Below are 23163 nucleotides of genomic sequence, written 5' to 3' on the forward strand. Positions count from 1 at the left end.
TTGTCATTTTTGTCATTTTTGTCATTTTTGTCATTTGTGTCATTTTTGTCATTTTTGTCATTTTTGTCATTTTTGTCATTTTTGTCATTTTTGTCATTTTTGTCATTTTTGTCATTTTTGTCATTTTTGTCATTTTTGTCATTTTTGTCATTTTTGTCATTTTTGTCATTTTTGTCATTTTTGTCATTTTTGTCATTTTTGTCATTTTTGTCATTTTTGTCATTTTTGTCATTTTTGTCATTTTTGTCATTTTTGTCATTTTTGTCATTTTTGTCATTTTTGTCATTTTTGTCATTTTTGTCATTTTTGTCATATTCTTTTTCGAATTTAAAACGCCAATTTATCTTTGTAAGACCAGAACTTGTTTTGAATCTTAGAGAACGCTCACTAAAGGCCGCCATGATGAAAGTTATAATTATAAAAAAACTCAGTATTGTTTCTGTTATTAAAAAAAAAATCATTTGCTCCCACGCAAAGCTACGTCACCTTTAGAAAAACAGTTTTATGGTTTTTAAGCAGGCAACAATATTTTGTTGACTGATTAAATGGTAACTTTCTTCACTAAACTCAAAACTACATTCTGTCTTTGATAGAAATGATCTTAGAGAATACACTTTTATTACGTGCTCTTGTTTATTTGCTATAGTGCTGCCGACTTATTCTCAATAATTTGTATAGCTTATTTTCAAATTTTATTCGGTATTTAACATGTGTGCCTAAATTTTTGATTAAAAATAATTTTTAATAAAATTTTAAATGTAACTACATATTTATTTTTGAAGGAATCATATCATATTTGAGCTCAAAAATATAATATTAAAAAATCTTAGAAAAATTATTAGAAAAAACTCGTGTATTTTGTTCGCAAATCTTCAAAAACAAAAGTCGATTCAGAACCTCCGATCGATTTTTTTTCCTGAATAAATAGTCCGTTGGATAGGGGAGAGTCTTTAATATAATGTTGCCAATGTTCAAAGATGTCGATATTTTCTATTTGAAGATCCTAGAAAAAGACACCGTGCCTTTATTGAAAATTTATTTTGATGCCCTCTTGAAAAACTACCAAAGTCCTTCATAAAACGTGCTGGTTTGTAGCACGAAACTTTTTTTTTGTAGCACGAAACTTTTAGAAGCTTCCTGCTTCTAAATGCCTCTTATCATTTTTACAATCATTCTTACACTTTTTTCCAGTAAAGTTTTTATCTTCAAACAAGTCATGATCACAAAAAAACATGAATGTTAATAAAAAGGAATTTTTGATCCCATTCACCTTAATTGAAAAAAATCTTTAGAGCTTGATAGGATTTCACTGGTCATTCTGATAGAGAGTTATATTATTACTTTGAAATAGGAAAGTGCCCAGTCTTTGACGCTAAAAACTCTTCAAATTTTAGACTATAAAAAAATAACTATTGATAACGGGTCCGGAAAGTTGCAAAAAATAAACGAACACCTAGCACCAATTCATGCGGCCTCGACCATTCCTGAGAAAGAAGTCCACCGTATGCTGTGGAGCATGAATGGATTCGTATACATGAACTACATTTGTCGTCGTCCTCCCCGAAAAGCAAACACCCCGACCACGTCGCCGGATCGGTCCATATCAAATAACGAAAATAAATTATAAAGCATTCGGAAGCCACAGGAAATCTGTTAGTGTTATTTCACCATCGGAAGTGAACACATCTTTTAAATTTGCTCAAGTTCAAGAACCCAGTTTGTTTACACGTTTCCAGAATTATTTGTTCTAGTTTGGAGCTGAAAAGTGATAGTTCTATCATCTCCATTCATATGCAATTGATATCAATTCAATAAGTGCAAAGTGAAGTTGCGTTCCAAAAGTGGTCACTCAAACTGCTACAAGCAGGCAAGCAGAAATGTTGAAATCAGAGGAAAATGGAACGACTCCAACGGTGGCTGTTGTCAACGGTCAACAATCCGCGACCACGAGTTTTCTTCAGCTCGCCATGACGGCTTTACGGCTTTCGACGTCGACTCTGACGGCCCCCCCAAGCAGTGATGGCAACAACAACAGTCTGCGGCTGCGTAAACAGATCACCCTAGACGAGGTGTCTTATCATGATACGTTCAACGATTGCTGGATTGTGCTTTATGACCGGGTGTACGACATCACGAACTTTCTGAAGCTGGTAAGTGAAAGGTCGGAACAGAGGGGGAGGGTTAGGGTAGAAGTGCCGTCTGCAGGTCAATAATACCATAAGGAGGATAGGGTAGATTCATTATCTTCATTGAATAAGAAAAGCGATTCGGAAACAGAGGCATAATTTGGTGATAATCGAAAGTGCACAAACACAGTGGGAGTAAATTCGACAATTATGGTTCAACAACAAGTGATGTGTAACTAACTACAGTGCTCGCACTCTATTCGGGATCAAAAGTAACATCAGTACCAGACTTGGCTAAGTACTGTAAAAGTAAAGAATGCCTAAAGGTTTTTTGCTTCATGTCTCATGTCTTATGTCTCATGTCTTATGTCTTATGTCTCATGTTTTATGTTTTATGTCTCATGTTTCATGTTTCATGTTTCATGTTTCATGTTTCATGTTTTATGTTTCATGTTTCATGTCTCATGTTTCATGTTTCATGTTTCATGTTTCATGTTTCATGTTTCATGTTTCATGTTTCATGTTTCATGTTTCATGTTTCATGTTTCATGTTTCATGTTTCATATTTCATGTTTCATGTTTCATGTTTCATGTTTCATGTTTCATGTTTCATGTTTCATGTTTCATGTTTCATGATTCATGTTTCATGTCTCATGTTTCATGTTTTATGTTTCATGTCTCATGTCTCATGCCTCATGTCTCATGTCTCATGCCTCATGTTTCATGCCTCATGTTTCATGTCTCATGTTTCATGTCTCATGTCTCATGTCTCATGTCTCATTTCTCATGTCTCATGTCTCATGTCTCATGTCTCATGTCTCATGTCTCATGTCTCATGTCTCATGTCTCATGTCTCATGTCTCATGTCTCATGTCTCATGTCTCATGTTTAATGCTTAATCCGCAAAATGCTCTTTGTGAATAAAATGAAATCTACTAACTGCACCTAATCATTTCTTTTTGATTGACGTTTTATCAATTCAAAACATTTGAAAATAAATTCAATTAATAGAAAATCTTGAAAAAAGTTTGCGCAATTATAGAAGTTTCACGATTATCATCCGTGTGAAATAATATTCTCAAAATTATGGGCGCTCTGAGTTTGCGAAGAAGTTTGCTTAATAATCGGACAATGAAATTAGCTTGAACAGCCTGCTTCCCACAATGGTCAAGTGATTTTACAAATTTATATAGGTACCCGATTATTAAAGATCTTAATGACATGGAGATGTTTTGTAGTCGAAATTTCCAAAAAGTTATAAGCAGCGCCCAGCACGAATACGCTAAATTAATTTTGTCGGCGTTGAATCAAGCAATCGAAAAATTCCCTTTATACCACCACGTTAAAAGAAAAGATCAGATAACTACCGGTATTTCGATAGCAACTTACTATCTTCTTCAGTGAAAGTTTTCGATTGATATGATTAAAAGGTGATACGGTCAAAATTTGGTCAAGAGAAAACGCGTGTAAATCGGCGAAATCGTTTATTAAAAAAAACATATTAAATTTCTTTTTCAAGTTAAATTAGTATAAAATTTACGAAAAATATTCAGTTAGGCTTCTGCTTTTCCAAATCCGAATTGCCGGGCCTTACGCTTGACCCCTGGCATAAGATTTTGTACAGCCACCTTGTCCACCTTCTTCGCCGCAGAAAGCCAGTTTGCCTTGAACTGCTGCTCGTCCTTAGCAATTTTTTTTGGTCTTCTTTAGGTTCCACTTGACCTTGGCGTGTTGGGAGGGTTCTTGTCCTTGGGAACCACCTGCACGTCGTTGGCGGCGTACCACTCCATGGCCTTTTTACCGGCAAGATGCCAAATCCGGCCAAAACAGTACGGAACAACCGTGTGTCTTCAGGAAAGGCAGCAGACGTTTATTCAAACACTCTTTCACGTAAATTTCTTGGTTGACAGTCCCAGAAGCTATGAAAATGCTGCTTTCCAAGCCACAGGTACAGATGGCTTGCCAAACCAGATATTTCTTCGCGAACTTTGACAGTTTCATGTGCTTCAAAATATCTGCTACCTTTCCCCTTCCTTTTTCCCCTTGTTTTTGCTTATCATCGCGATTTGGAGTCACTATCTTCTTGTATGTCGATAGTCCGGCTCGTTTTTTGGCTCGTTGCACGGTTGAAGACGATACACCCAGCTTATTTGCGGCATCTCGGAGAGAGATGTTAGGGTTTCGCTTGAAACTGCCGACAACTCTCTTTGTCGTCTCAGCGGCTTCCCGTTTTAGATTTCCGCCCGATCCAGACTTCCTGGCTGTCGACAAACGCTTTAATTACATTTGTAACGGTTGATTTGGCAACTTTTAGCGATTAGCGATAGCTTTGCGTGCGAGTAGCTCGAATTTTCGCGATGCGCGAGCAAAATTTTGATACGCTGCTCTTCTTCCTTGGACGGCATTTTGACAACTGAAGAGTGAATTCCAAAATCAAAATAGGAGCAATATTCTACACACACACCTTCAAAATGAGGGGTGTTCAGGTTTTTTAAATGCAAAATTGAAAGAAATACGTCAAGTTGATATTGACCAAAATTCGACCGTATCACCCATTATCAATCGAAAACGCTCACTGAAGATGATAGTAAGTTGCTATCGAAATACCGGTATCTAAAATTTTCATTTGCGGTGGTTGAATGAAAGGGAATCTTTCGATTAGTTCGACTCAGTTGAATTATTCAACCAAGTAGGCTCACAACACATATTAAAGTCGGCGTTTAGTTTTTTTGAGCTAGCGAAATAGATAGTTCCGCTTATTATAATAGATCGCTGAATATTTTTGAGGCCAGTTAATTTGTTGTAATTCTGTTTTATCGGTTTATTTTCCATATGATCCTTGAAAAGATTCTTAACCCTTTTAATTCTGAACAAGATATATCGTAGTCAAGAAAATGAAAAAAAAATCTTGCCGAAAGTCAATTTATTCATTACTCAACCAGTCGATTGATTTTACGATCTAGAATAAATGCAGTTATTCTAACCATTCTGTGTATCTACCTACAACACAAAGCTTTTTGAGTTTTGTTAATATAACTTATACTTCCGTTTTTTTTTTTTTTTTTGATTTTTTTTTTTTTTTATTTTTTTTTTTTTTTTTTTTTTTTTTTTTTCAGAAAATTTATCCGAAAACAAGTTTTAAACTGTTGAATCTCGGTTGACGTTGAGTGTTTTTAAGTTTTCCAACGATAGAAAGTGAAGTTATACAATACAAAAAGTTAAATTTATGTTATTTGGTGAAATAATTGAAAAACTGGCTGATTCCGGGGGCCCGGACTATGCCCTCCGGCCAACCTGAGTGAATTTTCTAGCTAGAGGACGGAGATTAAAACATTCAAGGAGTATCAGCTATAATTGGAAGATAAGTGGTTTTATTTTATTTATTTAATTGCTTTCCGAAGATGATTATTTGCACAAAATTAAGTATTTGAATTCGGGAATTTAACATTCTTCCCACTAAATTAAGTATTATAATTTCATGTTAACATTTCAAACTGCATTATGTGAAATATTTCAGCAATACTAATGTGCTATGAAATCTTTCATACAAGTTTTGTTGCAATTAAAAGCTTCTAATGTTGCACGCAAAAGCCGCTACTGTAATAAAAGTTTCCAATGGGATTTTATCAGAAACAGGAAGAAACTTAAAACGATATTAATCTCAATGTATTACAAAACATTCCAAATATATTTTTAAATAAAAATATTCCAAAATTTTATGAAGGTGATAGTTTTGATGACGAGGGGTGAGTTGAGAGGTTGTGTATAGTGGTGTGATGGAATTGAAGGTGGAAGTTCCTGCGAGTGAAGGTGTATTGATGATTTTTTTTATAGTTTTGTGACTTGGTTTCATAATTGAATGTGTTCAATACGCATCGTAAATTAAGGGATAAAATTTCCATAGGATAAAAAGAATGAAGATGGTGCTAATCAAGCTTTTAGCCAAGCTTAAAATACTGACATTCGGGGAGTACAGAAGTTCATTGTACAAATAAATGAAGATTATTTTTATTCCGTTTCAAAACTTCCCTCTTAATTTAAACGATAATTGAACAAAAAGATTGTAAATACACAAGAACACATCTAAATAACTGGGGCTGATTCAAAATTAAAATTTCAATTCATTGTTTCATGTTTTTATTTTGTGCTGTTGAAAATAGATGAAAATAACACATATACTATAAATTATTGTTACTTCGATAGAGTATTTTTTTAAATATATCAACGAATAGGTACTTTTATGAAAATATTTCTCACTAATAAGATCCCCAATCAATATAATTCATGACTGATCAACACTAATTTTTGGTTATTATTTGCTTCGATTACAGTCGTTTTTCCAATAGTTTTTCATTCGCGATCTAGCCGGTCACTTATTACCACCAGTTTTCTTTTTAACAATGAGAAAGGTTGTACACTAGCCTTTCAATTTAAAATAATAACTGATCGCAAACGGTAAGATAAAGGTTTTTTAAAAAGTAAGATTCAATAAAAACCCACTAATTCATAAATCTCTTAAAATATATTTTTTTTTTCATGTATAATATTTTTTTTTGAAAAACAGCTAGAATAGCTAGATTATTTTTTAAAATGAAAAACAAAAATCAAAATACTGCGCAATTTTTTTTTTTTCAAAGCCGTTTCCAAAAACCCTTGTTTTCAGTTTTTCGATAAAGTTTATCCTTTTTTTCTCAACCTGATAATTTACCGAATAAGAAATAGGTACATATTAATATCAACTTGACATTCACCTAATTTTCTTATTTGATTCAGCTTCGATAAAAATTTGTTCCTTTGTTCGCCAAACTGTTTTGATAGTGTTCGGGCTTTCTGTAGCAAAACTTCGATCTAAAGATTTTCTGGAACCAAATGATTTAATGAAATTAATGTTTTCTTATACATATTTTGAGAATATCAAAATTCTTAGTTATTTTAAACTCACGAAACATGACATTTTCAAAAAGCCAACGTAGAAAATCGCACCTAATGTACTCTTTTCAAGTTTTAAAATTATTCTTTTTTAAATGATTTGTTGTATCCGTGAAATCATGAAAACAATATGAGGCAAAGAGTTGAATTGCACTGATGGGTTTGCAAAAACGATCCTATTTAGTTACACAAATTACATAACTTAAAAATTAAAAATTCCAGAAAGGAGATTAACATCATCCATTACCAAGATTATGATATTTTAAATTTGTGCTTATAAATATTCTTCGAAGTTTGATAGAAGTATCTTTACTTTAAAGGGTCGTTTTTGAAAACACATTAGTCTATCAGGAACAAGAATTAGGGAAACAAGTTAGTTTAAAGAAAATATAAACACACCTTTCACTTCACTATTAAACTTTTTATCACTGCCTCAAAGATAGAAATAGGAGTTTCCTTAAGAAAAATCTAGGAGCATAGGAGGTGTAGCAAAAACCGATCGCACCATTCACCAAAATGGATCCTGATCTATAACCTTTCCCCAACTAACATAACCCTTTCCTTTGATATTTGAATATAGATTCGCAGACGTATAGACGGTTTCTATAGTAGGCGATATTGATTTACCTTTGTTTCTGAATTTTTCGAAACTAGTTTTTGGATTATATAGAGATAAGAGGTTGTCGATTGAACCTAAAAAGTATCATACTAACATTCCTTCCTGTTTCCCCCATTGACTACTAGGACGTGGCCGGCGCCGTTATTGATCATTTTCAAAGGGAGAGCATGAGTTTTGTGCATTGTGAATGAACTGCTAGTCCCAAGCATCATTCTTTTGGCCCTTGCACAAAGCTGATGGCCTCGATCAATCACGGAGTAGCAACCATTGGCGAGGTAGAACTTGTTCTGCTTAGCCACGCCAGCGATTATGGAATTTGAAGTGCGTAAGTTGAACAAAGTCTAAACAAATATGTTATCTGAAGCTTTAAATGAATGGTCATATCTAAGCACTTCAAGTTCAATGATTTAAGGTGGATATGAGTAGTCAACTAAGCTAAGTAAGCTATAACTTATACTTCCGTTTTTATCAAATTTTTAGTAAACATTTGCAAATGCTGATGTTTGATTCTATATTAAAAGCGTTATGAGTTTATTCAAATCTTTGGCGCATAGTATTGTTTTAAATCAAGACTCACCTAAAACCAATCATTTTGGATACGCGTCAATATTTTTGAGTTATTAAAAAAATCTATAAACAGGAAAACTAATTTGTTATCACTAAAACTAAACAGTTATCATTGAAAAAAGTCATGTATAACATGCAAATAATTGGAACAAGTTTTTTCAACTAAATTTATATGACTTATGTAAATCCCGGGAAGAAAAATGCTTGTGTAAATTTACATGACCATAACAATGAACCCGTTCTGGCTTATTATTCCTTTTTAATTTTTGGATCATTATTTTATCAACTTTTAATCACCAACCTTATAATCAAGTATGTCAATGATAACAAAGTCATTCATAATGTTTTATTTTTCTAGAAATCAACAAGCTCCAGATTTGAAACACTCTTTTCTTGGAGCATCAAGTCAAACCTGCTGCTTACCGGTCGGTCGTTTGGTGTTTGTTTGAGAAACGATTCTGCACACATCGTTTCATGTAAAAATCATATCAAATTATAGCGAATATACTGGAGTGAGGAAAAGCATGACTTTTTTTTAAGGGCTGCGTTAAAATATAGCAAGTTATTTAACACATTTAACCGAATTTTACATGAAATAAAATTTTACATGAAATGTAAAGCTCAGATTTTTTGTTCTGTGAGATAAGAAATTCAAATGAGCTAATTACCGTAAACTGGGGTAACTTTGATCACCGGGGTAACATTGATCAAATATCTGAAAATATCTGAAAATTGTTTTCCACGTTTGAAAGCCTATAAATTGAGTTTCAAACAAGCTTAATTTGGTTTGTAGATTTTTTATATAACTTAAAATCTAATTTTAAAGTTTTAAAATAGTGTAGAAGCACTAGTTATTGAACAGGTACCAGACATTAAAGACTAGTGAAACATAAACCAATTAAAACAATCATATACGGTAGAAAAATTATGCAAAAATCGTTGTGCCACTGTTGAAGCATTTTCTACCTCTGTTCGAATGTTTATCAATAATTTCGAACTTTACGAGTCACAATCTGCGAAACTTTAATATTTGTTCAATTTTTGACATGATTTTTTGACTGAATGAAGAAAACAGCCCTTTTTTGATAAAGAGAAAAATTGGATAAAAAAAAAACTCTGTAGTAATATCATGACTGTTTCCCAATAAAATCTGCTTTAATGATTTCTGGAAGAGTGGCAACCTTTATTATCTGTATTTTCTATTCTATTCTATTCTATATTTTTTATTTATAGAGGATTTTAACCAACTTGGTCATTCGTCCTCTTAAGAAAAGTTTACATTTTTAACTTATGTCTAGAGTTTTTGGATTATTTTAGTACTTCTCAAGAATTGTAGTAGCTTGTCCTCGTTGAGCACGTTCAACGCCCTCGATACGTCATCATCAATTCCACAGTTCTGTCGCTCTGTCCCATATAACCTGCATTCTCCAATAATATGCGCAACTGTAAGTGGTTGATTGCAGGTGTTGCACGTGGTTATCCCTTTCGTGAAAAACTCTGAATGCGTGAGCATGGTGTGTCCAATTCGGATTCTAGTTAGAGCACGTTGTTCTAGGGGGATGTTTCTATCTTTCCAGCGTAAAGTGGTAGATTTGATTCTCCTCAAGAAAAGTTGCCGGTTACCTAGCCAATCTTCTTCCCATTTAAGCCTTATCTCCGATCTTATCCATGTGATGATGTCGGGCGCTGGAGTTTCAGTTGACATTTTCGGACCACTTCTACCTTTTTCAGCTTATTCGTCAGGTATTTTTATATAAATTTTACCATTTAAAGAGGCGAATGAATTCAGAATTTAACGCCTCTATAAAATAAACAAAACAAACAAACAAACAGTTTAAAGTGTTCAATAATTGGATCACCGAAAACGCCAATGTTTCAATTATCATACGTTCATTCTTGCCATACCCATTTCATAAAGCAATGCATGTACCAATTATTAAACAAACATCGGTTGGGTGCTTGGAAATATAAACAAACTGTTTCTTGGTTGTCAGCTCAACCAAAATTTCTTAGAACATAGGAACAGGACCTAGGGAATTGCATGAAGATAAAATTTCTTATGTTTTTGAGGCCAAAAAATATCGATAAATGTTTATAATGTTTACCCCTTAATGTATGCTGCAACATTGTCCATCTGTTTAGTTTTTTTTTTTTTTTGAAAGAAAACGTTGAAAAATTCAATTGAGTCCAAACAAAAAAATTCTGTTATTGATGTATGCTTCAGTGCTTATTGGCATCAAACCAGTAATTTTGAAGATGTTGAGATACCTAAAAACCATAGTGATCAAAGTGACCCCGAAAGATGAAATCTGGTTTTGTAACAAACATTTAGTTATAGCCACTAATTTCGTTTGAATATTCTGCTATCAATCATCATGCTGTATACTCCTTGTCTCAGTAAGTATTTTAAAAATTTTATGTGTTACAAAAAAGCAACCCCTTGCAAAATGTTCGAAAATGAATAAAAAAAAAAGATATCAATGTTCCCCCAGTTTACGGTACCTTGAACAAAGATCCTGAGTTCTTAAAATTCAGAAAATCTATGAAAATGAACTTCAGTAACTGAAGAAAAAACACAAGACTTGAAAATCTCAATGAATTGAATCTGGAGAAAAATAAGTTTAAAAAAATAGAAATATTCATGTTAAGAGAATCACTAGTCCAATTGAAACAATTACAGGTTTTTCTACAGATTTTTTTTTCGAAAATAGGAAGGGAAAAGGGTTTAGAACTTATAGACCAACGAAAATTCCAAAAATAATGAATAATAATAAATAATGAATAATAAGTTATAATAACACTCGGTATTAATCCGGATACTGCTCGGATAAAATTATGAAATGTTTATCATAAAGCTTCTCTGTTCTACCTGTAACCGGTTGGTTACAAATCGTTTGATTTTTGTCTTCTTTTGTAGTTTTGAATGTTTAGCTCTAGAAAATTCATGTTCCTTGTTGAGTCTGACACCAAGATAGCACCACAGTAGGCTACATTTTACTGCTGGCTGCTGTCAACTAACAGAGGAGGAAAGGAGGAATATTTGGAAAATGAAATGAAAAAGCCGAAAAGGAAGCTTGCTTCCGTTTTTCGAGTCTCTTCTAAATCAGGCGTCCGTGAGTTAAGTCGGTTCCCTTACAGTGTTCGTGAACATCCAAGGATTTCACCCGAGAGATAAGTGTTCTACTGCTACACGGATCGGCCCGCAGACCCTTAGTGGTCTCGCGCCTAAACGTAAAAGACCAGCATCATCGTCCTCGGGTTCTGCGGAACTCTAAATTCTAAGGAGGACTTCCCTTCTCGGCCTGTCCGGATACGGGGCACTCTCGTGGGCAGGCCGATCAAACGCCAACGAAGGAAGACGCCTGCAACGACCGAGTCCAGCAACGCCCGCTGGCGCCGACGGTTTCGGCACCCCGTCAATACGCCATTACATTGACGGCCCTCCTGCTTCCGGAACTGGATTTCCGGAACTGCGACGTCGCGAAAGAACAGCAACAGCAGCAGCAAACCCACGGTTAGTGAGAGTTTACACGCCACACAAGACACAGAACATTGTTTATGCACACAGACAACACGCCACAAGAAAACGTTAATAAAAAACGCAAAGTAACATGAAATTCCCGATTTGTTGTATTTTACCCGAAAAGTCCTTGGTTACCCAGTAGCCAGCCGGCCCTGAGGTTCCGTACTCTTAGAGTACCTTGCCTTGGCTGGTCTAGCCGCTGCTATTCTATCCGTAACATATCTTAGCACTGTGAGCCAGTTTGGTGAAATTAGCTGCTATTTTAAGAAAACTTGAGAAATTAACGTAATAACAAACATTATTACTGTGCAAGACGTTTGTATGTGATGAAAATGAAGAGATGTTTTTTTTTATTTTACCAGATATGTTTTGATTAAAAAAATGAAAATTTCAGGTGTTTTGCCTCATATTTTCCTATTTTTTTAAGATTTTTTTGGAATTCGTATTACATTATTTTTGTCCAGATTTTGGGTTGAAAATTTTGAAAATTCAAATCTAAGATTTTGACATTCTGAGCTCGCAAAATGAGAGAGAACTCATTCCGTTCTTGCTCTAGGGGGGCCCTTTAAGTTTTATAAGAGAAAAACTATTCTAGATATGATATCATGGTGGCCCTTTTAGTTGTTATATTTCATGTTTTCATTCCGAATTTCTAGTTTCGATTTCTTTTCATGGATTTGTAGTAGCGTGATTAAAGTGATGTTAAAACTTTTTTTCCTTCGGGTGAGAGGGGGGGGGGGGGTGCAATTGCTTCTAATCCCTCCCCCCTTAATCCGGCCTCATTTTTTATTGAAATTGTGCAGAGTGATTGTTAAAATATAAAGTAAGTATGTCTGAAGTTTTTGAAAAGTTCAACCGATGGGATCAAAAGTTACGCAAGGTACAATATTTCATGAACCTAAAACTGCGATTTCTATTCAATTTATAGTTCGAAATCTACACAATATTCTGTACAGCTTAAAATAAAGTTTATTTGCTGACTCAGTTCTTCAGATAGCAATGGGTTACCTTGAAAATTTGGTCATTAAAAATATAGACTCAAAAATAGACTGCTTCTTTTTCTGTCGCAAATTTTCAGACATCTGAGCTAGAGTTTAAGTGAACTTATAAATTGCTGACCCTTTTGGCTACCACCGACATGACCCTTTTGGCTACCACCCTAATGTACAATAATAATTTTCTCAGTCGGCAATTTATAAAAGCGAGAGTTTGTTTTAGCTGCAGCGCAAAAGGTTGTGAATTGTTATCAACAAGTTTTCCAGAAAGGGATTACCAGATGTATCTGGCAAGATGAGGTGATACACGAGTTTGTTGTTGCTGTTGTGACAATTTGCGTTGTTCATTGATAGTGAACTTAACAGCAAGTTCATGGAGAATATAAAAATAACACTTGTGAGCAAATCTTTTAAATTAACATCGCATTGGAGCAGACTTATGGCTGCTGTGTGAAAGATTAACACTAGGTGACGCTAAAGTTTGTATCGATTTTTCTTTTTAATAAAAAAAAGTAGCGTTTTGAAATATTTTTATTTGCATGTGAGGTTGAAAGTCGAGCCTTATAGAATTCCTTCTTTAATAAGTTATAAGGATTTTAACTGCTTAAATGAAAAAAAGTTTTCTTTCTTGGTTTAACATTCAACATGTTAATGAAAATATCTGAAAATGCTATTTTTCTAAGTAAATTGGTTTACTCTAGTGCCATGTAGCAGAAATGTTTCCCGTGATCATCATTACAAGAACATAATAAAAATCTCAATACCTATATTTTATTGTGCTCGATCTTAAAAAAAATCAAGTCGAATAAAGACTAATAAATTGATGCCTGAACATATTTGAAAAACCACAAACTCCGCAATCCAGTAGTTGTAAAATGTAAAGCACGATCAACTGAACGGCTAAAATAATGTGGACCATCTTCAATCGTTCGGTAATCAAATTTGAATAGGAAACTACCAAGATAAGAGCCGGTAGCTTCGGCAAACTCATCAATGAAATTTGTCCACGCGCCAATTATTTGTATTTTTATACTGCTATCAAATTTAGAAGATAAGCACTAAGTCATCTTTTTTTTTTCATTTCTTTGCAGCATCCCGGCGGTTATGACGTGCTACTTGAGCAGGCAGGCCGTGATGCCACAATCGCTTTCATCGGGACAGGTCACTCGAAAGCAGCCATTGCATCGTTGACTATGTACGAGATCGGAGAGCTTCCGCCGCATGAACGCCTCTATAGATGCGTTGGAAAGCTCAGTGCTTCCATTCTTCCGGACTAGATTCCAGTACAAGATACAACCAGACACTGATCGACTAGTACAACTCGATTAGTGCATTAATAATCCGAGACTGATGAAAATATCGCTTTGACTAAGAATCCTCAATCAAAAAATATTCATGCAAGCTCTGTAACGTAACATAACAATCGAAAGTAGGAAGGTAATTCTTTTTTTTCACTAGCGTAAGCCGTATGCATCTACTGGAACTGTTTGTCATTACAAAGCAGAAAATAAGACGTTCCGCCTTTGCAAACGAAAAATATTTTATCTCCGTTTTCTTGCATCTCATTCAGACGAGACAGACGACAAACATAAATCTTAACCTAGACTGCAGTTGTAATCTGATGATGAACCTTTGAACAACGTGACATGAAGCCATGAAAGAACTTTGGCTGAATCTGAACTTGGTGTTACAAAATGTAGTAACGGGTTACAATCGATTGATTGATTTTATTATATCATTGAAATGAACTACCTAAACTTTTAAGATTCGAAACATCTTTTCAGTGCAGTTTTCATAGCATTACATTTGTGGACCATGGTTTGGTTTTAGTGCAACAGTATTTTTCAAATGCGTCGCAAAATCGGTACCCATAGAATACTATCACATGGTTTTTTTTGTCTTTTTATATGCCACCTACTTTTAAGTTTATTTATATTATAAATTTAATACTATATTACATTGAATAACTTTTTCTGAAGATGACAACCCTCCCTTTTCCAATTTATAGTTAGATTTGAAAAAGCTTTGTTAAAAGTAGTGTGTCTGTGTTGTAGGCCTTTGGAATGTTCTTTTCTCATTTCATGAAGGAAGGAATTTGGACCTTCGGTCTCATTTAAGACATCCCCGACCAAAAATTTTTTGTCACTCGCAACCAAAAATTTTCAAACTTGTTAATAATTTAGATGACTCTAATCACATAAGAAAAATTAAAAATATTTTTTTTAGTTTTGAAAATTAAACTTTTGGATGAAAGATGTGTTTATTTTAACCTTCTTTACAGAATAATTCATTAAAAAATTAACAATCCGACATTTTTTGATACCCAAACATATGATTTGAATACTGGTAATGTCTTTTTGAAAAAAATGATGTGTTTTTTCTTCACTTTTTTCTGTCGCTTTCAAGTGAAGATATCGATAGAAATGTGCAAGGAATATTTAAATAAGATAGTGTCGCCATATTGGATTTTTTGTGACGTCACAAAAACGAATGTATATCGAAAATTTATATGCGAACGGCAGAAATCACAAAAAAAAAACACGTTTTACAACAAAAATGAATTCCACATTCATTTTGATAGTGTTGTAAGGCCTCTATTTCACTACGTTATGAGATTTTTTTTGTCCTTTGGAGATTGCATTATGTTTTTATCTTATTTTATTAATGAATGCAATGTCATCTTGAAGCTAAAACGTGCAAAAATGAGGAAAAATTCAACTTTAACAGGGTTAGCTGATAGTTATTGAGTGTTCAACTGATTGTCAAGATTTTTAATCAACCGGTTGTAGTAAATACTATTCCTGTGTAGAACAATTAGCAACAATCAATGATTGTTAATTCGGTTTACTAAAATGCCAATAAATTATTGTGGTTTTGTATCAAAGCTTGTGTTCTGATTACTTTATTGTAATAAGAATCCTAAACCGCACTGACTTGAACATTTTCATGGAAGACTTTGAACTCATTTTGAAAATTTGCAAATTTGAGTAGGAAAAATCCACATTTTTTTCTAAATTTGATGGTCTATTTTATATAAAAATTACTCGAATATCCAATTTTTTTCTAGCGATCTTGAAGAGCAAAGATCCTTCTAGAATAACATGTTTTAAAAGTGTAAAATTTCCAGCAAATTCTTCAAATTATCAAGGAAAAAGGCAAACTTCCTAGTAAATTAACAGATTTTTCGTGTTTGTGACGACACTGTCTGTACCAATACTAAAGCAAAGCCACCTTGGCACTACCTTCTTTAAATATTCCTTGAGAAATGTGTCCAAATTGCATGTTGTTAATGAAAGTTATTGAAAAAAGGGGGGAGGTGGAAAAAGAATTGGAAGATAGCAGCCATGGAACCTAGTACCTTTTAATTAACTCTGGTAAGATCTTTTCTTTATAAAAAAATTTTATACTTCCGCACCATAATTTATTAATTTTAATTGCTACTAATCCCGTTTGCCAAATAGGATCTGCTATATAAATGTTCCTTTCTTTATCTATCTGAATACAGCATAAGTTCTCTACACCTGGATTTTATTTTTGCTGTATCAGATCGGTCTGGTCGATGACCAGAAATGATTGTACATTGAAATCCGAAGCAGTTGAGCAAAAATAATAAATCATAAAATTTTAAAATCATTTTTGTCAAATACAAAAATTCTCAGGTTCTTAGGTTTTGTGATTTCTGTGTAAAAAATAAATCATTTCCAGCCACTGAATTTGTCCTATTGATGGAGTTACTCTACCTCAACATACATAATGTACACTCAGAAATAAATAAAATATCAAACAGTTATATTTTAGGTATTTTCACATATCTCCCTCTTTACGCACACGGATATTTCTCATGGTGTAATTACTGGGATATTTCTCACTGGGAAATATTTCTGCGATTAAAATTTATGCATTGAGAAATATTATGGAACGACATCTGGTGGTCAGAAATGAAAGTTTGAGCCGTAACGTAAAGGCAAACGCTTAAAGCAGAAATAAACAGAAAAACCAAACGAAAATCGTTTGATTTTCGTCCATGTTCTATGGTCAATGTGCATAATTGACCATAGCATAAAAACATGTGCATTTCGCTGGTAATATTACATGCTGCAATTGAGTCCATCCTTTTTAAATACGATTCAGATAAATATTTAAAGAGAATGGAATCTGCATGCAGTCAAGTTGAAAGGCATTTAGCAACTGAAGAATCTAGCATGTGCTCATACCCGTTTAGTTGGGACTCAAACGCACAAAGCGTTTGTTTGAACAAAATAATATATAATTTCTCGGTTATTAAATTTTATGCATTGGATCATTACACGCCAAGAAATTATTCGGATGCATAAATTTAAATATCTGAAATAGTTATTTTTTTATATTTCTGGATATTAATGTCAGAGAAATATCGGAGTTATTGAAATATAATAATTTTCATATTTTTTTCATTTCTGAGTGTATGGTTTTTCCGTCGAGGAGCATTTTTCTTAGCATGCTTCCAACGATATTGCCCATTTGAAACGTATAGTACTAGTGGTACACGTTTCTTCTGTTCCTGTGTCCCAGATATCTCTGCGTTCTCTGTTCAGGCCCAGCCATTTTATGTTTTTGATCATTTTAATATTTTTATGTTAAAATAATCAAAAACGTGAAAAAATACAAGAAGAATAATAACTCGCTTTTATTGTTCTTTGGGACTCAGACATAAGTTCTGGCTGTGGAAGTGATATTAGTGATAAGTGATCAGTGTATTCAATTTCCTATCGTAGTAGCCGATTGTGTTTGTTTATCATGTCGTAACCAATGTATGTTATTAAAGGAAGTGTTAAGCCTTGTCCATACTCGGCAACTTGTTTGTTTACATTTTAAACTAGGCGAAACGATGCATGTCTCAAGTCTAACGACAAGTATGGAAGACTTTCAGCAACTAAAATGTAAACACACACAAGTCTCATCAATCAAATCGCACTTCAAGTTGCTGAGTGTAGACAAGGGTTTACCATATGCCAAATTTTCGATTCAGCCATTTTGGCCATTTTGGTTTTGCTACTGCGAAACTCATGGAGTTTGGTTACCAACAAACCACTGAGCAAATATTCTTATGTTTGTAAACAAACTTATTGAGCGATCCGCGCATCGCCTACTTACTGTTTTGATTGAATGATTAATGGCATTTCGGTGAACTATACATTCTAACAGGAAGAATATCAAATGAAAGTAATGAAAATTAAAGACGGATAGATTAGATGAGGAAGCATGAAAGGTGTTAAAAATTAGCCAAGAGCGTGATTTGAGAAAACTTCTTGCCGCACAAGACCATTTGTCCCGCACCGTATCATTGTCTAGAATCTAGAAGAAGCAAAGTCGATAGGCTGACTTTGCATTGATCTATAAAATGATACTTGAATGGATCGAAGCTCGTGTTTTTCGTATCCCGATCGGACAAAAGGAAATGTACGGCCGGCTCTAATGAAGTTTTCTATTGCGAGTGCTGGTTCGATCGATGTGTAAACTGTTTTCGGGTTTTCGTTGTTTGCACGGCAGCGCTAATAAATATTTTTATTTTCCCATATTTCCCCCCTCCCCCCCCCCCTTTTCTTTGCCAATTGATTTTGTGTTAACAGATTATCACCGCTGGATTATAATTTTAATTGAATGAAAAGGGGGAGGGGGTTGTTTCTCTTCAAAACGAATTACGTTTTCAAAATTCACTGGTAAAGTTCGACTTGTTCGCCCTTGAGTTTAACCACTCGCAGCAGAAGGTCGAGGAACGCATCGTATGAGGCCCGCAGGTGTTCTTGTAATATTTTATCCCAGGCTGCCACGAGATGTCGCTTCAGGACCTCCACACCTTCATGTTTCTTAGAGCAGACTTCGGCTTCCAAGATACTCCAAACAGCGAAGTCCATAGAGTTCAGGTCTGGCGAACTCGTCGGCCACTCGAAGCTCTAAATCAGTGGTTTTCAAAGTGGTCCCTACCGCCCCCTTGGGGGCGTTGAGAGCTTCCAGGGGGGCGGTGAGCTCAATGTTGAAATTTGGTGGGCATTGGAATTGCTCAGGGGGGCGGTGAGGTCGTAATTCACATTTTCACTAATCACGAAACAACATAGATTTGGAATAACAACGAGTGAGTTCGATGCAAAAAATGAAATTAATCTACAAAACTAGACATCAGGTTGAAGATTTCACAGAGCTGCAAGCAAATTTTTTGTTCCAGTATCTCAATAATTATTTTTTAATGTCACTGAAAGATTTTTTTAAATTGTCACTAATTTTGTATACTTTCTACATGTTGATCTTGTTTGGTAAGAATGTTTTGGGTTATACTAGAACAAGAATAATTTTAGATGGCAATGCTTGATAATCTTTAAAATGTATTGTCTCCAAAAATCTAATAAACAGAAAATACCTTCGAAAAAATCTGTATCCAAAGGCGTTATCTGCGCCTCAGTGATGGATTTTTTTTGATAGAAATTGTGTTAGAATTATTTTAGATTAGAGAATTTTTATTTAAAGTTCTGATTCGTTCATCTCGATTTCAATCGATGCCAAAAATCATTTGTGCCATTTGTGGATAAACTTTTAATCTTTTCGGTTATCACGAACATTACCTGGAATTAGTTATTAGAATCTTATTTAAACTTCAAGACCCGTGAATGCTGCACAACTTTGAACAGGACTCAAATTCAGGTATCAAGAAGTAATACTATTCTCACGTTATTTTACCTATATAAAAAAACTTATATAGGTTTACTTTACAGTATGTATTTGTATTCAATAATGCAATTTAGTTTTTAACACTAATACAAATTTATGATAAAAAGAATTTTCTTTTTACCAAAATTTAAGATATATGTATGATACCAAACTTATTAATCAGTTTAGGTAAGTGTCCAGAAAACTTTTCTTGATTTTTTGTTAAGAAATTCCTGGGTTTTGAGAAAATTTGCCTGGATATTATACGGGTTTTTGGTCGACAATTTTGAAATCGAATGCCCGGATTTTGACAGGTTTTTAGATAAAATATCCCGGATTTATCTGGCTCGGGTTCGTGCTGGGAAAATTCTGGAAACCTTAGTATAAGTGAATAAAAGCAAATTTAGAGAAAACACGTTTCTAATTTGTTATGTTTCGTAATATAGGTATTTTCCAAAAAATTGCTCTTTTCTTTCGAATAAAACAGTATGCCAATAAAATACTAAAAAAGCTGAAAAACCATGAAATATAGTTCGAAATTTACTCGCACGACATTATAAATATTTGTGTTTTCAGCATGATTAAAATTTGCTCGCGTTTACTTTTATTATCATTTTGCTGCCAGACATGCTGAGAACAGCAGCGTCCATTACCAGGGGGTTCAATTGAGCCTTTTGGTGTGGGGGAATGTGGTGGGCCGCTACAAAAAAAATAAGAATCGTTTGACATTATTAAATCAAAATCGACCATTTTCACACTTATAATACCCTTTTAGCTCTGAGGGCTTCATATAAATTTAAATGATTTTTGAGTTAAGCCTTACAACAACATCAAGTTAAAAGCTAATGGCTTTATAACGATCCAAATTTTCATTTTTTCAATAGATTTTCTGAAAATTTGCTCAGGGGGGCGTTGAGCTCGAAAATTTTGCAAAAGGGGGCGGCGAGTGAAAAAAGTTTGAAAACCACTGCTCTAAATGAACCCTGGAAAATGTTGCGCAATCCAAAGTCGGGGTTTCTTCGCTTTGTGAGCCAGCGCCGAGTCCTGTTGGAAAACCCAATTCCTGGAACCAAAATGCCGACGTGCACACGGTTTGACGACATTCTGTAGAACTAGTTCCCGATATGTATTTTGGTTGATCTTCACTCCTTCAGGGAGTCCAGCGGAGTCCAGCCATCACGGGTGATTCCCGCCCAAACCATCACCGATGCAGGTTTCTGTCGCCGAGTGGCCGTCAGCAAGTCGGCATGGCTTCGTGATCTGTCTAGCAATCAAACTCTGTCGTTCTGCTTATTCAGGAACTGCTGTACGGTGAAGAGTTTCTCGTCGGAAAACACGATATTCTTCAACCTTACTTCCGCGGCCCGTTCTTGTTTCTGCTTCACCGTAAGGTCTTGAACCTTTTGGATCTTGTAGGGCTTGGTATGAAGTTTATCTTTCAGGATCAATTGCCGGACCCTCTATTTCTTCTTGTACAAGAGAGTGAATGGTTCCAGGATATCTTCAAAATCTGCCTTTATGCAATAGAAAATGCCTATGCATAAATCTCCTGACTAAATACTAGCTTTAAGATAATTTAAGCATTTTTTTATATTAAAATATGTGTATGTAAAAAGATTTTTTTTACTTTCAATTCAAGAGTCTCTCCGCAAGCTGCTTCTTGCTACCATTAATTACACATTTTGTTGTAGGTAATGAACTCCGTTGCCTTCAGATGCGATCCTGCTTCAACTTTGAAAAGGATTAAAATAACAGTTGAACCCAACTAAAATTCTTTTTGTTTACATTGTCTGTACAAGATCCAAATGTCATAGAAGTGGTTTACCGCCTCTAGATGGCAATGTCATCATTTTGTGAAAAATCAACCGATTTTTCTTCTAAGTGTACCGTCTGTTTGTCTGTGCTTATAATATGAGCATTTTGCCGCAGCCCGTGGCGTAGAGGATAGTCTTCAAATCTTCTAAGCCAGCGGGTATGAGACCGAATCCCGGAAACGACATACATAGTACACTTTCTGTGGGTTGGTGGTTTTAGCATTTGTAAAATGCTAGCCATCATATCCTGGAATTATGTACGCTAAGAAAAATGAATATCTTCGAGAAAACATCAAGTTTCATTGAGATCCTGTATGTGTTTGTGTTCGTTTTGTTAATGTTTTCGAGGAGTAAATAAAACTTTGTGTTAATCTATAACGAAATTCAATAGCGCCCTTCTTACAGGTTCTTTAAAAATAAAAAGTACAGCACGTGCAGGTTGTGATTAACAAACTATCTGGGGAAATTAGCTGTTCATCATTCTAAAATTGATGGGAGTTATTGAGAGGTTCTTAAGATTTTGGATCCTAGGGAGAAACGTTCTGCCAGACAGGAAAACCGGACCCTCCAAAATCTTTTGGTAGTTAGGTAGTTCTTCTGACTTTTTTTTCCAGATTTCTTTAGATGAATCACCTGGGTTGCTACTAAATCTCAATAACGAAAGTAAGTTAAAATGTTTCATAGATGTGATATATACAAAATAAAACTCAAAAATGTCCCGCAGTGTTACCAAAAATGCGTATGATATGTCTAAGATTATTTTCAAAATTTCAAATTAGGCCGATTTAGTGCAATTTTAAACTAAAATTAATGATTCATATCCATAATAAGCCATAGAGCTAAGTTGCTCAGAGAGTTTTTATGAAAACATACGAGACCAAAGTGTCTAAGCACATGAAAAAAAATCACGAACTTACTTCGGCATTCTTTGCTCAAAAGTCGTAAATAAAAACTGTCCACGCGCCGAGCTTTTGTTTGCACAGCAAGACCCAAGACAAATATCGCAAATTAAGAGTAGCTTTTTTGCTTCAGTTCACGGTACACTCACTGTGACCGCTCTAGTGCTAAATACTTACTTAAGTCTGCTGATACCACAACACTCTTTTATCAAGTCAGGTCATTCCGGAGCATCGTGACGTTAGTGAAGATAAACGAGACAATGGAGACCTCCCGCAAACTAGTGATAACCAACAAGATATTATTATAGTCTGCCGGAACGATCGGAGTTTGTTATGGTTAGTTAGGGTATTGAAATTATTTTCATTGAAAAAGTTGTTTACTTCGAAAAATGTCAATGACAAAGTTCAACATACAGTTATCTCATTAGGTTAGGACTACTAATGTTGTTGTTTACCAAAAACACCGAATCACAAGGGGTTCCGACAGAGCAAACAAGTAAGAGCTTTATCTTTGTTTGCATACACAACACTCACGCCGGATCAAATGGACCCGTAAATCAAAACCAACGACGCTGCAGGACTATTAAACGATCTCATGTTTTCGAAAAATTATGACATCTCTGATATGCTTGGAGATTTCGATGACTGAAAGGAATTTGGAACAAATTGTACAAAAGCTTGAATGCAATAAACTCGTATACAATCTGCATGGCACAAAATCGAAAAATAGTGTTATTTTAGATCGTAAACTTTAAAAGGTAATAAAGGTAATAAAATTCCAAACTTCTACAGTTTGATTTTCGCTCTTTCTACTGTTTGAATTTTCGAAGAATTTATATTTTCAATAAAATACTTAACACTTTATTTATTCCCCCCTTTGGGATTTTTGGAAAAAATCGAAGAGAGAATTGACAAATTGTTATATTTGATTTGGCTTAATTATATTTTTTTAACTGAAACTAAGATATGATCCAGGGACTTTTCGAAGCGCTTATTCATTACTCTGGGGC

The 23163-nt window shown here is 34.5% G+C and overlaps 1 protein-coding gene across 1 annotated transcript; it reads left to right on the forward strand.

Moving 5' to 3' along the window:
- The first annotated feature begins 1670 nt into the window (after positions 1-1670).
- Positions 1671-14716, forward strand: LOC129746336 (uncharacterized). Its single transcript, XM_055739945.1, has 2 exons — positions 1671-2150; positions 13851-14716. The coding sequence occupies exons 1-2, from the start codon at positions 1878-1880 to the stop codon at positions 14034-14036; spliced, it is 459 nt and encodes a 152-aa protein (XP_055595920.1). The 5' UTR covers positions 1671-1877; the 3' UTR covers positions 14037-14716.
- The last annotated feature ends 8447 nt before the right edge of the window (positions 14717-23163 follow it).

This window comes from Uranotaenia lowii, chromosome 2 (genome assembly GCF_029784155.1).
Source record: "Uranotaenia lowii strain MFRU-FL chromosome 2, ASM2978415v1, whole genome shotgun sequence".
Taxonomy (NCBI): domain Eukaryota; kingdom Metazoa; phylum Arthropoda; class Insecta; order Diptera; family Culicidae; genus Uranotaenia; species Uranotaenia lowii.

Bases quoted from the DNA above. Each gene is read 5' to 3' on its own strand.
- LOC129746336 (XM_055739945.1), top strand. From the start codon at position 1,878: ATGTTGAAATCAGAGGAAAATGGAACGACTCCAACGGTGGCTGTTGTC. The intron at 2,151-13,850 runs GTAAGTGAAAGG...ATTTCTTTGCAG, and splicing joins TCACGAACTTTCTGAAGCTG to CATCCCGGCGGTTATGACGT.